Consider the following 15,701-nt stretch of genomic DNA (forward strand, 5'->3'; position numbering starts at 1 on the left):
CTACCCTTAGGGCACTCGTGAACAATGGAAACATTTTCAGAGACGAAAAAACTATGACCCGTTGATAATAAATGGTTAGCAAATGCTGACTTAATTTCTGTGGTGTCGGTGTCCCTGAACTTATTAACGAGGCTGAGATGTTATCTAAGGTTTCTTTTACCCCCGAGGAGGAAAATATCCTAAATCTTTAAATTTCAAATTTAATTTTTCGCAATAAATAAATCAAAACACTAGAGAGGTCCTGTCAGTGGAGGCTAAGAACATTATTCAGTCTGTTATAATTCCTAACAAAAATATTTTACGATCAAAAATAATTAATATTCTTAACTCTGAGAGACATAACTCTGTTTCTAACAATTACAACAAACAACACCTTAATTCTGTTAAAAACAAAATTGAAACGCATGATCTTCTAATTTCCAGAGCAGACAAAGGCTCTTGTTTGGTAGTCAAAAATAGACGCGACTATGTTGCTAAAGTGACGTAATTTCTATCGAGTGACGACTTCGTGGCTATTACTAGAGATCCAACGATTAGTTTTTTCTCAAAACTTAAGAATTCTCTAGATCGATGTCTTATAACTCTAGAATACTTTAACACCACCTAAATCTAACCTATACCCTATGAACCCACGTACTCCTGTGCTCTATGGCTTACCTAAGATTCATAAGGAGGGGAACCCAATAAGACCAGTAGTTTCCTTCGTAAACTCTCCTTGCTACAAATTATCCTCTTGGCTTAACAATACTTTAAGAGAAGTAACTGGTTTTCGGAACGAATTCTCCATTAAAAACTCAATTGAATTTGCCAATTATCTAAAGCAAAAAGATGTTCTAAACAATGCCATTTTCCTTTCGTTAGATGTAAAGAACTTGTTCCCTAGCATACCCTCGTCAGATTGTTTAACATTGGTTGAGATCCTGCTAAACAACAATAGTACTTTGCCAAAACTAGTGGTAGATAATCTTATCCACCTTTTATCATTAGTTTTGGAACAAATTTTCTTCAAATTTAATGATCAATTCTTTAGGCAAAAATCTGGTCTCGCCATGGGTTCTTGTCCTTCACCATTTCCGAGTGAGGTCTTCATGAGTCACTTGGAGGAGAAAATCATAAAAAGTCGTTTTGCGGCCTTTTTGAGAGCATATAAAAGGTACATTGACGATGTGTGCGCCTTGTGGGTTGGTGACGAGAATGATTTATTGGATTTCTTGTCATAATCAGATCTCTTTTACGCTGGAAAGAGAGACAAGCGGAAAATTACCCTTTTTAGATCTTCTTTTATACCGAAATAATAACAGTATTTCTTTTGAAGTATATCGCAAACCTTCTGCAACAGATAATATAATCCAATTTAACTCCAATTCCCCTTATCAACACAAATATGCAGCCTTTAATTCAATGTTCTACCGTTTATTTAAATTACCTCTGTCCAAAGACGCTTTTCAAAAAGAACATAATATTATTATGAAAATGTAAATACGTTAATTATTCTGCTAGTTTTTGTACAATTTTATTAGTATTCTGTAGTTAAAGTTGATTCGTAGGGTTTCTTTAGGGTTCTACTTACGTTTGGTTTATTATTTTCATCTATAGTGTTTAGTTTTTAAGTAGTTCATCTTGTTTGAGAGCCCCATTTTGGCCCCAATTTAGGTTATTTAGGTTATATTATTGCAAATCCCTGTAGTTCTAATTTTCTAGAATTTGTATACTTGCTTGCTTTGACTGTCAGTATTCTCCTAAAATTATTGGTCTCTTTGGGCAAAAACAATGAAGATAATTCTAAATATTTCGAAACTGTTCCATCAGGTTTTAAAAAGGACGCGCTTCGTGACAAATCATTCAGTTTTAATTGTTTAGTCAGTTTTTACCTTGGAAACAATTAAACGACAGTCAAGGCGAGTTAGGTTAGTGTTTTTGACGTTGACAATAAAGGTGTGTTCCCGAATTTCGTTACAATTGGTGTCAGAAGTAAAGGATATTTGGAAGCTCATTTTAGTGGATGCCTTTAACAAGAACTCAGGCCAAGATGGAGACCGAGAAATTGATGGAGCTGCTATTGAGGAAGTTTGACGAGCAAAAAGTAGAACAAGAAGAACGAGAGCGTAAGCAGAGGAAAGAACAAGAAGAACGAGACCGCAAACAAGAAGAAAGAGATCGTAAACAGAAGGAAGAACAAGAAGAACGAGACCGTAAACAGAGGGAAGAACAGGAAGAGCGAGATAAGAAACAGGAAGATTTACTTAAGACAATTAAATCTGACCTGAAGAAAGAAAATGAAGACCTGATTCGAACCATGAAAGATGACTTACTGAATTTAAAAGATAATCTTAAAAAGGAGCAGGAAGAACGAGACAGAAAACAAGAGGAACGAGTTTTACAGCTTAAAGAAGATCTGGAGAAGAATCAGAAACAATTAATGACTAACTTTGAAGCAACAGTAGAAGAAGAATTGGGACAAGTACAAAAAAAGATCCAAGAACTAGAGATGAAAGTAAAACAGACCCCTCTTTATCCCGATCCTAGAATGCAAACAATGATGAAAGTAAAGCCACCAAAATTCGACGGCAAAGAAGCATGGAGTACCTATTTAAATCAATTTGAGGCCGCTGCTAGGGGAAATCGCTGGGATAACGAAGAAAAGGCAATCAATCTTAAGCTAAGCCTTAGAGGAGAAGCTACAGAAATATTAAGAATGGTGCCATCTGAGGATCAGCTCAATTTCGACGTACTGGTGCGTACCTTAGAGATGAGATACGGTGAAGCCCATCTACAACAAGTGTACCAGGCTCAATTGAAATCTAGAAGACAACAACCCGAGGAAGGACTTCAACAGTTTGAGGCCGATGTTGCTCGATTAGTAAATCTGGCTTACCCTTCAGCCCCAACAGAGTTCCGAGAACAAATTTCTATAAATTATTTTATTGACGGAGTTCGAGATCCAGATACTAACCACGCCCTAAGGATGGCTCATCATAACAGTATTTCAGAAGCTTTGGCCCATGGACTAGAGTATGAGGCAGCTTTTCAAGCAACTAGAAGGCAGACACGAATAAGACAAATCAGAACTCCGGAAAGTGATCTCGAAGATCGCCTAAAGAAGATTGAATCATTATTAGCGAGGAAACCTAAAAGACCATTGCAATGCTGGAATTGTAATGAGGAGGGGCACCTTAAACGTCAATGCCCGAAGCCTTTAAGAGATCCAAGGAACCAGGAAAACTTCAACTAGTCAGCTTTATGGGGCGCAAGCTGGCTGGGTGCTACCAAGCCCCACGTATAAGACTAAACCGGCTGCCACATCCTGGAGAGAGCTTGGTAGTACCGGGAAAAATATGCGGCCGTGAATGTGAGATGGTAGTGGATACAGGATCAAGTCATACTATCGTGAAGCCGAACATCGTAGCACACTGTAGGCTTTCAGCACCACCCAATTTAATTCTGGAGTCTGCAAATGGAAAAAGGATCCCGATTCTTGGATTGCATGAAGCTACAGTCACCATTGGCTTAACAACATTTCAACAGCCAGTATTAGTGGCAGAAATCATGGATGATGTCATATTAGGATTAGATGTTATGAATGCTCAGCAGTTTAAAATGGATGTATATAACCGGATATTGACGACGAGAAATGAAGAGATTTTTATGCACCACCTATATGAAGATAAAGTAAATACCAGAGTCGTTAAGTTATTCAAGGATATTACCATACCAGCAAATTCAGAGGTGGTGATTAATGCTACAACTGGAGGAAAAGAGGGAGAAACTGTTTTGATTGAGCCCATGGAAAACTGCAAACTATATGGTAAAGGAATTTTTCCAGCCAAGACTTTATCTACGCAGAAGAAATCTACTGTTTTGGTTCGAATGGTAAATTTAAAAGGATATGATCAACACCTGAAACAAGGAGAGAACATTGGCGTATGCTCTGAAGTAGTGGCAGTCATGAAAAATGCTGATAGAAGTCGTTATTCAAACAGACCTTTTCCTGTATGTTTACAAAACCTATTTGAAGAATCATCTGCCAATTTAACCATGGACCAGTGTAGTAAATTGCGACGTCTTCTTGAAGAAAATCAAGATGTGTTTTCCTTGCACGATAATGACCTGGGAAGAACTGATTTGGTGCAGCATCGAATTAACACTGGAGACAATGCTCCGATTAAACAAGCACCTCGAAGAATTCCGATAGCTAAACAAGGAGAAGTTTCCTCAATGCTTCAAGAAATGAGGACACAAGGAGTGATAGAACCTTCTCAGAGTCCTTGGACATCTCCAGTTGTGCTAGTAAAGAAAAAGGATGGATCCACTAGATTTTGTGTAGACTATCGGCGACTGAATGACATTACCAAGAAAGACAGTTATTCCCTACCAAGAATTGACGACACCCTGGACACGTTATCAGGTTCACAATGGTTCTCAACACTCGATCTAAAGAGTGGATACTGGCAGGTAAAGATGCATCCAGAAGATAAAGAAAAGACCGCATTCTCGACTGGAACGGGACTTTGGCAGTTTACAGTAATGCCCTTTGGACTCTGCAATGCTCCAGCTACGTTTGAGAGACATATGGAAACAGTTTTACGTGGAATGACTTGGGAATCATGTTTAGTTTATCTGGATGACGTCATCATACTGGGAAAAACATTTGAAGATCATTTAAAGAATATTCAAGAGGTATTTGTTAAACTGCGAGAGGCCAACCTGAAGCTAAGTCCTAAAAAATGTTGCTTATTTCAAAAAGAAGTTCGATACCTTGGCCATGTAATATCAGAAAAAGGTGTCAAGACTGATCCAGATAAAGTAGAGGCAATCGAAAATTGGCCACGACCCACTGATAAACACCAGTTAAGAAGCTTTTTGGGCCTTTGTACCTATTACAGAAGATTTGTAAGAAATTTCGCTAATCTTGCAAAGCCTCTACATAAGCTCACGGAGGACAAAATGGTATTTAGTTGGTCAACAGACTGTGAAGAAGCATTTCAACGGTTAAAAAGAGCACTATGCACATCTCCAATTTTAACATATCCGATTCCTGGACAACCTTTTATTTTGGATACCGATGCGAGTAATGTTGGAATTGGGGCCGTTCTATCACAAAAATATGAAGATGGCGAGCACGTGATAGCTTATTTCAGTAAAACGTTATCAAAACCAGAAAGAAACTATTGTGTCACCAGACGAGAGCTATTGTCAGCAGTAAAAGCTATTGAACATTTCCATAAATATTTGTATGGTCAACGATTTATCCTTAGAACCGACCATGCTTCGTTGAAATGGCTGTTTCAGTTTAAAAATCCCGAAGGACAAATAGCAAGGTGGCTTCAACGATTACAAGAGTATGACTTTACAATAGAACATAGGAAAGGCGCATATCACCAAAATGCCGATGCTTTATCGAGAAGACCCTGTATTGAAACATGTCAACATTGTTTTAAAAAGGAATCAAAACAGCATCCAGAGATATTTACTTGTAATCGTATTGGCCTTCACATTTCTAAAGAGTGGGATGTAGCTAGTTTAATCCAAGATCAGTGTGATGACCCAGTATTTGGTCTTATTTACGAACTGAAATCTCGAGAAATTTCAAAACCAGAATGGAAAGACATTTCTGACAAATCTCCAGAACTTAAAGCTTATTGGTCTCAATGGAATTCATTGGTTATAAAAGATGGATTATTAAAAAGAGTCTGGGAGAGCGTAGATGGAAAAGAAAAGACATATCTGACAGTCCTTCCTCGAAAACGTATTCCGGAAGTCCTTGAAGCTGTTCATGGCGGTGTCGGCGGAGGACATTTTGGAGTTAGTAAGACCTTGGCAAAAGTGAGAGAACGGTTTTACTGGCTGAACAGTCATCAAGATGTTGAACGCTGGTGCCGACAGTGTGAGCAGTGTTCGTCAAGCAAGGGCCCAAAAACCCGGACAAGAGGAAAGATGATGCAGTATCTTGTTGGTGCACCCTTTGAACGAATTGCCATAGACGTAGCAGGACCCTTTCCTACTAGTAGCTCCGGAAACCGATATGCTCTTGTTGCTATGGATTACTTTAGTAAGTGGCCCGAGGTGTATCCGATTCCAAACCAAGAAGCAACGACAGTAGCTGAAGTGCTGTTCCAGAACTGGATTTGTCGATTTGGTGTACCCAGAGAAATACATTCAGACCAAGGAAGGAACTTTGAGTCACAAATATTCCAACAAGTATGCCAGTTGCTGGGAATCAATAAGACCCGTACAACCCCACTACACCCTCAGTCTGATGGAATGGTTGAAAGATTTAACCGCACATTTGAAACCTATTTAAAGATGGTAGTAAACTCTAAGCAAACCGACTGGGATACCTGTATACAACCATTCCTATTGGCATATCGTTCTTCTATCCACAAGTCAACTGGAAAAAGCCCGGCAAAAGTTGTCTACGGTGATGAACTTCGTTTACCTTTGGACATTATTACTGGAAGACCCCATAAGTCTGAAACCCTTGAGGAGTACGTCGACCATTTACAAGAGCGTTTACAAATTGTTCACGAACAAGCACGGGATAAACTTCATCTAGAAAGTAACAGAATGAAATCACGTTATGACAAGGCAAATTCTACCGGTTTTAATCCTGGGGATAAAGTCTGGTTATACAATCCACGGAGGACGAAGGGCAAGTCACCAAAGCTCCAGAAGGATTGGGAAGGTCCATTCAATGTGGTCACCAGAATCAACGACGTGGTGTACCGTATCCAACGACATCCGACAGCGAAGATGAAAATTGTAAACATCGTCCGGCTAGCGCCCTATCATGACTCAGGTGGTCCCATGTTTGATCGGGACGATCAAACTTGAGAGGGGAGCAGTATTATGAAAATGTAAATACGTTAATTATTCTGCTAGTTTTTGTACAATTTTATTAGTATTCTGTAGTTAAAGTTGATTCGTAGGGTTTCTTTAGGGTTCTACTTACGTTTGGTTTATTATTTTCATCTATAGTGTTTAGTTTTTAAGTAGTTCATCTTGTTTGAGAGCCCCATTTTGGCCCCAATTTAGGTTATTTAGGTTATATTATTGCAAATCCCTGTAGTTCTAATTTTCTAGAATTTGTATACTTGCTTGCTTTGACTGTCAGTATTCTCCTAAAATTATTGGTCTCTTTGGGCAAAAACAATGAAGATAATTCTAAATATTTCGAAACTGTTCCATCAGGTTTTAAAAAGGACGCGCTTCGTGACAAATCATTCAGTTTTAATTGTTTAGTCAGTTTTTACCTTGGAAACAATTAAACGACAGTCAAGGCGAGTTAGGTTAGTGTTTTTGACGTTGACAATAAAGGTGTGTTCCCGAATTTCGTTACAATATTATAAAAATAATTGCTGTAAACAATAATTTATCACTTTACAGCTCGAACAAATTATATTACAAATTTTATAATAAATATAAACTGTCCTTTCACATCGTCCACCCACCGAACAACATCACCAACAATAATAATTTTAGATGCCTTAGTTATTTCGGCGGCATTTCTCAACAACTTGCAAAATTTTTTAAGCCTTTCCATAGCTTTCAAAACGACTAACTCGCTAAGAAAAAACCTAGTAAAGACGTTGGATAAAGGTGACCCTCTATCCAAATTGGGTGTATATTGACTTAATTGTAGGGATTGCCCTGCTGTTTATGTGGGACAATCAGGAAGGAGAGCATCCACAAGGGTACAGGAACACCTAAGCCTCGTTAATAAGTTCAGGGACACCGACACCATAGAAACTAAGTCAGCATTTGCTAACCATTTCTTATCAATGGGTCATAGTTTTTCCGTCCCTGAAAATGTTTCCATTGTTCACGAGTGCCCTAAGGGTAAAAAAATGGATCTCTTGGAGAAAATGGAAATCACCAAAGCTAAAAAGAGTCCAATTTTGACATGCTTTAATGATGTTTTCACCTTTGAGCCAGGACTTATCTTTAATAATCTTATCTAACCTTTTGTTTCTGCTCACGATACGCATATATGCCTTTGACTCTAACGTTCATAAGCAGGGCTGGCCGAGTGGTTAACGGTCTGGTGTTTCACAGAGATCAACTTTAGAGCATGGGTTCAAATACTACACCTGTCACGTTTTTCCTTTTTATATTTGTTGTTGAATTTTTGTGTCATTTTATTGTTTTTTATTATAAAATATGTGGGTATTCTCAGATTTAAATTTTATTTGTCCGTACTTAGCAGGTCATCTAGCTATAAGGTAATTTTAACTAATTTTAATATTTGATTTTGTTTTAGTGTAAGGTTTTATTGTAGTTACGTGTGTTTTTTCTGTTTATTGTAGGTCTGATGATGCTTTATTAGCGAAACATATATTCTGATTAATACATAAAAAGATATTTTGAGACTGAGACATAGAGTTTTTATTTTTTGTCTAGTTACGTAGGTCTCTTTGAAATAATGGACGAGTTCTTTCAATTCGAAATTCACATCCAGTGTATTATCATTAGGGTCAATACGAACGAGATGGTGCTTAGAGTGAGTTCGAAGTTTATTGTAACGGTAACTTCAAAAGATGATGTTTTCATCTTTAAATTGCTATAACTGCCCCTGTTAAGATAATGATCTTATTCGTTATTATGATGTATTGCTTACTTCGGTCTTTGAATAAAGTCAAAATGTTGTTTTTTTATTGCTGATGATCGCTCATATCTTTTTATTTTACGTTTCTTCATGTTAGATCTGTTGTGTAAATGTTGATATATTTTTTGCTTCTTATCTAGATTAAGGTAAATTCGTTATATCTTGTCAATGTTGGGCTGAACCTCAGTGAGTTTATATTTTACATAAGGGCTATTTGCCTTTTATATTAATATAGCTCCTAGAACTCTTCTCCTTGTGATATGTGTGGTTGTATTACCTTTCTTGGATTATTTATTATAATTAAGAACTTGTTATGTTTTATCTGAATGTAGGTGATCCTTGTTGCTTTTTGGATGGTTGGACTAAATTAGGGCTTATATTATTTTATACTACTGAATTGGGGTGATCATAACTTAGTAATTTAGAAGGGGCCTTTAGTCTTTTATGGGTCATTAAGGTAGTATGTTCGTTTGAAATTTCCGAACCTTTTTTTTAGTAAATGTTTCTTTTGAGATTACATTTGTATAAGATTTTGTTATGCTCCTTCCGGCTTTTAAGTTTCTCTTTTTTTCGTACTACTTTGTTCTTCAATAATTGTATATGCATTTCATATTTATTGAACAGGATTTATTGTTTGGCTTCTGGGATGTCGGAAGCTTGCGAAAGTTGAATAGTGTGCCAGAAATTTAAACCTACTTATTAAGGACCAATAAAAGTAACATGAAAATATCTATAGCTTTCTAAATAAGAATAGTTTTTTTAAACCTCATTGCCACACCTGCATTTAAATATTTACCTACATTATTTTTATTGGGCGACCTTACTATGGCTACTGGTCTACAATTGGCGAAACCCTCCTTAGATAAACATGTGCCATCAGCAAACTCCCATTGGGTTGACTCAAACATCTTAAAACATTAATATTATTAAAAAGAACAAATGTATAGTAATATCCCTTACATTAATATCCAATGGATCTCCAACCACAGTACCATCAATAGCTGTTAATGAATGGCATACAGTCATTCCTCTAAAAATTTCAGAAGAACTAGGCATTTTTTCAATATCTTTTACTGGTTCTAGAATTTTTTCGTTTTTAACTGGAATGACTCCCCACATATCTAACGCATCTTCTGTTAACGTGCCTGTCTAAATATAGTAAATATATCATTATTAGTTACCCGAAGTTATATTTTTTTACCTTATCGAAACAAATGCAGTCCAGGGACCCTGACACATTAACAACTCTTGAATTTATGCAGAAAATTTTATGAGATTTTAACCTTTGAATAGCGTATAGCTTTCCGACAGTCATTGCTGCTGGTAGGGCAGGAGGTATGACTATAGTTATAATGTCTAAAGCTTTTACTATTATTTCAGCTGAAGACAATAATCGTGATAGCTAAAATAATGTAAAACATAATTTTAATGTCAATTTTTTAACGCTTGCATAATTATCATCACCTTGGAGACAATTGTATAAATAAACCCAAGTCCAGCAATAAATGCCAAAATTCCTATAAACTTGTAGCTATCTCTATCAAATTTAAAATCTGCTGGAGGAGGGTAAAGGATGCTCCTAACTAATTCACCCTTAGTAGTTAGAAATCCAGTTCTAATTACTACTGCTCTTACTAGTTCATTACCTGAAAAACATTAAAAATATTTAATTTTAACTTAATATATATTAATAAAATGTTTTTACCATGTGTCCTAGTTTGGATAACTTTCGTTCCACAAAATAGTGTATGGTTTACATCTTCTTTTAGATTATATAAGGTGTCGTGATGATCCAGTGGTGTTTTGGTTACAGGAACTGATTCTCCTGAGAAGTTAAAAATATTTAATATTTTTAATGTATGTTTAATACTGTAAATGTTTCTGAAAAAATGAAAGAAAACAAATCTCTACTTCTCTCACAAAAGTAATAATTGACTCTAAACAATGACTTAAAATTACACATGTAGGCAAAAAATAGATTCACTTTAGTTGAGTAAAGTTTTCTAGATCCTCTGCAAAAAAAGTATTTAACGTTATTCTCTGTATTTAGTGCCACAAAGGTTCCACCATAGTTTCCATATAATTAAGTATAAATAACTTAATAGTTTTCAGGTCAATAGTTAATAGGTTAAAGATTAATAGTTTTCCTTTCATTTTAGTGGAATATAACATCATCAACTTTATAGCAAATGGAGTAGCATTAAGAAAGAATGAGATTTTTAAGCACCAAGAGAATTAGTTGATGCTAGTGCTTTAAGTGCTCGACGTTTCTTATTACTTTAAAGAGATTTACTTATGTAAAATATGTTACAAGTGTTTTTCGAGCTTATTTCAATGTAATATAAATTTACATTTTACTTAGTTGGACTTTTAATATTTACCTGTAAGCATGCTTTCATTAACTATACAACTGCCAGAAAGTAAAACAGCATCGCATTGCATTTCACAGCCGTGTGGTGGAATTAGGATTACATCGCCTGGAACCAACTGGGTTGTAGGAATCTCCTCATGAACGTCATTTGGTCTGCAGATCATTACTGTTGAAGTGAAATTGATTGTTCCTTTAAGATTCTGTTGATTCTGAAATATAAAATTAAAAGAAGCACCGGTTTGTAATGTACTGAAAGATTAAAAGAATCATTTGGTTGACTTAAGTTTTAAGACAGAGGAATTGCTAGAATGAAGGCCCCAAAAACACTAAATTTAAATGCCCAATAATTGTGACTATTGTTAATTTAAGTGGTGTAATAAGTTTCTTGTATCTTAAAATGTTATTTTATTTTAGATTCTAAAAGTATCATTCTACCCTAATATACATGTCCAGCGAATCTTGGGTGTGGATCTCAATAAATTAATATGCACTAAACTAACAAGTAAAATGAACGTTACTAGTAATATTTTGTTTTTGTTGTCTTCTCTTAGTAAGCTGTGTGCAAATTTGACATTTGAAACTAAAATGATTGTTGATATCTATTTTATTTTATTTGTATCTCAAAAATCTTCTTCACCCTAGTGAATTGAGGATCAGGAACATCGACTTCGCAGCAGCATTGACAATCACTGTGGTAGCAATTTCAAATGGTTTAAAATTATTTAATAATAATATATCTTTATTTTTATGTAAATATTTACAATTATTTCTGATATAGAAATGGGTGGCGCCGTTCAACTAAATCGCTCTTCCATGTAACCACCCCTACAAAACCAGAACCTATAATAAGTAATTAAATCATTTTCTGTGCACAACCTATTGTGGCTTAGTAAATATAGTAATAATATTAATATAAACATGTTATAAAAAAACTTGGAGAATTCGATATAGCTTAATCATTTCTAAAAAGTTGGACGAGAGAATGAAATGACGAGAGAATATTGTAAAAATTCACTGAGTTGTCACGTAGATCCGCTCCTCTAACAAATTTTTGTATAGTGTACCTGCCTTTTGTCGATAATTTTAAAAGTAAGAGTTTCCAACTTAATCTAAAATCTTTCCTCCAGTCGCAACCATCCGCAATCATTATATTTGTCGCTGACATCATCATACTTCCCAAGCCCATATGCAAAACGAATGTACGCATTTTAAATTCTTTGCAATGTCTCCTTGTCTTTGTTTAGAATTGGTGACCAATAGCCAACATTACAGTAAGAAAGAGAGGAGAGTATATGCGAGTCACACAAACGAAGCTTAATATCTTCATTTAGAATATTTTTGTTAATATATAGATGTCTCAGTTTACAGTAAGAAGATTGGACTAGCTTAGTTACATGGGAAGCAAACCTAAAATTAGAGTCAATCATCAATCAAGAGACCTTGATTTTTCCACATTTATTGAGTTTAACCCTTATGTGACTGGAAAGGTACCCGGGTACCTTTCCAGTAAGGGTAGAAATTCACAGAAAAAGCCACGGCTCTATATAAAATACATAGTAGGTACCCGGGTACCCACGCCGTCCTTAGAAGGTGTTTTTTTTCCCAGTCACATAAGAATTAAGGGTAAAATTATTGGTAATATGAAAATCATTAGTAGGAGATATGCAGTTTTTAGCTGATTCAAAAATTAATATTTGCGTTTCACTGCTATTTAACACAAATTTATGGAAATAATACATATTTGAAATAACACTAAGGTCATGATTAATTTAAAGGGCCGCATTTAAATATTTATCTTTATGAACTGAAAAATAAATGTGGGTGTCATTAGCGTATTGATATACAGAGCAATATTTCAAAAAAGAGTAAAAATCAAATATATATAAGGAAAAAAGCAAAGGGCCCAAAACACTTTCTGTTGGAACGGCCCTGTGTAATTATAATATAATCTGTTGCATATATTGGCATTGAAAATTACACGCTAAGAACGGTTTGAAAAACAGCTTTTAAAAATATTTATAGATTCATCGCCTAAGCCAATACATATTAATTTGTTACATAGTAGTTTATACTGAAGGGTGTCAAAGGCCTTGCTAAAATCAAGCAATATCAAGCGGGTGTTAAAACAATTTTCAGTAGCCCTTAAAATATAATTAGTGACTTTAGCAAGTGCTGTAGTGGTAAGTATTCATTTAATTGGAATTTAGCAATTTTTTTTAGAACTTTTGATGCTGTTGGTAGAATACTTATAGTCTATAGTGTAATATTTCAGTAGGGCTAGTAATATTTTAAATTTGAATTATATTTAAAAGCTTCCATTACTTAGGAATTTAAGCAATCAGTAGGCATTTATTTCTAATAAAATAAAAAATAGAGGAAGAACAAAGGACAGCATTTTTAAACTTATATTATCGGAACTAGCCCCTCATTTAATACTATTAAAGGTTTTTAAGACCAGCTCTGGTGAAACTTCAGCAAATTTAAATAAAGATATAGCAGGGTTGAAATAATTGTCACAACAAAATCATTTATCGAAGTTGTGTCTAAGCTAATATTTAAGTATTTAAAAGTTTTGCAGAAGAACTTAGGATTTGTTTTACATTTAAAGTTGAGATAAATTAATTTTCCATTCGAACAGTTGTATTTACAAAGTTTCTAACGCCCTTGTCTTCATACGAAATTTTGCTTTAGCTTGTTTATATTTTAAAAATGTTTTATTCGCTAATGGCATCATTCAGGTTTGCAGTCAGCCAGATGCGCAGGCGATTTTGTTATCCTGACAGTAGTAAAAGGAGCATGTGTTCAAGTAACCGTAAATTATTAGTAATGTAAGAATATACCCTATCATCAGCTGTATCTAATGTATAAATATTTTCCCAATTGACTGAATTTAAATCCCTGGAATACAGATCAAAGTCAAAACTATCGAAGTTTTAAAATGTAGGAAATTTAGGAGCGGATTATTCTTTAGTTATTTTTAAGACACACTCCGCAAGTGAGTGGTCATCCATAGGTATGGTAGCACAGTCATCCCCCAGGGAACTATCTGAGCTAATTATGACATCCAACAGAGTTGCGATCTTATTATATATCCAGATGGGGGATATGATCATTTGCGCTAAATTATATTTACGATTGCTTCTATGTAAACAGTTTCTGTATGTTGCATCATAAAGGGGGAGGATGATAAAGTATCTTAGCACACTGTTGATTTAATTGATAACCGTTCAGCTAATATTTACTTATTTTTACCTTGTCTGGAACCAAGGAGTAATATATATCGTTTGCTGTTCCAATGGTCTTCTTGGCTACTGTATCGGCAACCTCATTTCTTTTCTGTGCTTACTATTAGTCTGGGTAAGGCTTACTGCTTATATATAATCTGTGTAGTACGATATTGTCGGTAATGTTAATGTGGTTTCTCACTATATGCTCTGCAGTGAATATCACTTTATCTTCCATGAACGTTCTTTGGAAAAAATAAAGATAGGCCATCACAAATTAATTCTTTTACAACAGACTATTTTTCCAAAATTTTATAATTAATAATTGAGAATAAAAATTACTACAGATAACATAACTATAGTTATCATATTATCTTTATGCAAGTATATAGCTTGCATAAGAACACCAATATCCTTTATTCACTTATTCTTGAAATTAAATGGATCTTTCGTTAACGATTTCTTTAAATATATACAAGATTCAAAAATAACAAAAAATACAAAAATTGAAAATTAAAAAGTTACTCAGGTAAAACAATATATTTTACAACTGAAACCAAATAAACAGTTTAAAATTCCAACCTGTTTTAAAATACGTTGTCATATATCACATAAAATATACTGTATGAGCATTACTAGTAAATTAGCGAGAGCATTATATGCAAGTGAGTTACTAGACGTCGAGCTGAAACTAGTTTTGATCAATAATTAATCATGTTTTTTTTCTCATGAATATTTGAATTACATAGTGGTTAGGTATTTATTATTTGCACCACATAGTTCTGGTTAAATTAACTGGTTACTGGAAAAGTAAATACATTAATGATAAATTTAATGTTTTTTTTGTGAATTATTTAGGATAAACTGCGGTTAGGTATCGATGTAAAAAAACATTAAAAAAATCCAAGTCAAAAATGATTAATTATTTTCTCAAATAAAATGAGTCAAAATTTTGGCAAAAAATACAAATTTATTTCTTATTCATACCTTTCTCGTTTGAATAATTGAAGTCGAGATACCCACTACAGACATTATGACTATAGCAACTGCATAGTAATAATATTGTTCACATAACCATACTAATAAACTGAACAGTTGGAATATGTAGAATGGGGTTAGTGCCTCTAAGACCAAAAGGGTCATCACTGTTTGTTGTGGTGTAACTATTTCATTGTTTCCATAAACTATTCGCCTAAAAAATAATATAGCATAGAAAAAAATGTATTATAATATTTTGTAGTAAAAAATACAGGAAATATTCTTGAAAACATTATGAACTTTTTAAATTTTTTTCTATTATACTAATTTTTTTTCTGCATCTCATACTTTTGAATTTGTTGTTCAATTGACTGTCCCTGGTACTTATGCAAGTCTGATCTTGTGATTCCATTTTCAATCCCGGCCAGTTTTAAAAATTTATCTTTTTCCTCGTCCCATATGTAGGTTAGTTTCTTGCATCTGAAAATTCGAATTTGGTCTAATTCTAAAAAAAAAATTCTTGTTG

At 34.5% G+C, this 15,701-nt stretch overlaps 2 protein-coding genes across 5 annotated transcripts in view; one reads left to right on the plus strand and one right to left on the minus strand.

Annotated features, from left to right (window-relative positions):
* LOC126740106 (fatty acid-binding protein, adipocyte) overlaps positions 1-15,701 on the plus strand; it is a 484,513-nt gene that overhangs the window by 340,525 nt on the left and 128,287 nt on the right. The gene's annotated exons all lie outside the window — the stretch shown is intronic.
* LOC126740090 (polyamine-transporting ATPase 13A3-like) overlaps positions 1-15,701 on the minus strand; it is a 47,442-nt gene that overhangs the window by 6,814 nt on the left and 24,927 nt on the right. The window contains exons 6-13 of one of the 2 annotated variants that reach the window (XM_050445965.1): positions 15,524-15,680; positions 15,185-15,389; positions 10,984-11,182; positions 10,308-10,427; positions 10,067-10,248; positions 9,804-10,004; positions 9,563-9,751; positions 9,403-9,510 (exon numbers count right to left, since the gene is read on the minus strand). In XM_050445965.1, coding sequence (XP_050301922.1) covers positions 9,403-9,510; positions 9,563-9,751; positions 9,804-10,004; positions 10,067-10,248; positions 10,308-10,427; positions 10,984-11,182; positions 15,185-15,389; positions 15,524-15,680 — 1,361 coding nt within the window. The remainder of the gene's footprint in view (positions 1-9,402; positions 9,511-9,562; positions 9,752-9,803; positions 10,005-10,066; positions 10,249-10,307; positions 10,428-10,983; positions 11,183-15,184; positions 15,390-15,523; positions 15,681-15,701) is intronic. The other variant, XM_050445966.1, reaches the window with a different exon arrangement.

Source organism: Anthonomus grandis, chromosome 9, assembly GCF_022605725.1.
Source record: "Anthonomus grandis grandis chromosome 9, icAntGran1.3, whole genome shotgun sequence".
Lineage (NCBI taxonomy): Eukaryota > Metazoa > Arthropoda > Insecta > Coleoptera > Curculionidae > Anthonomus > Anthonomus grandis.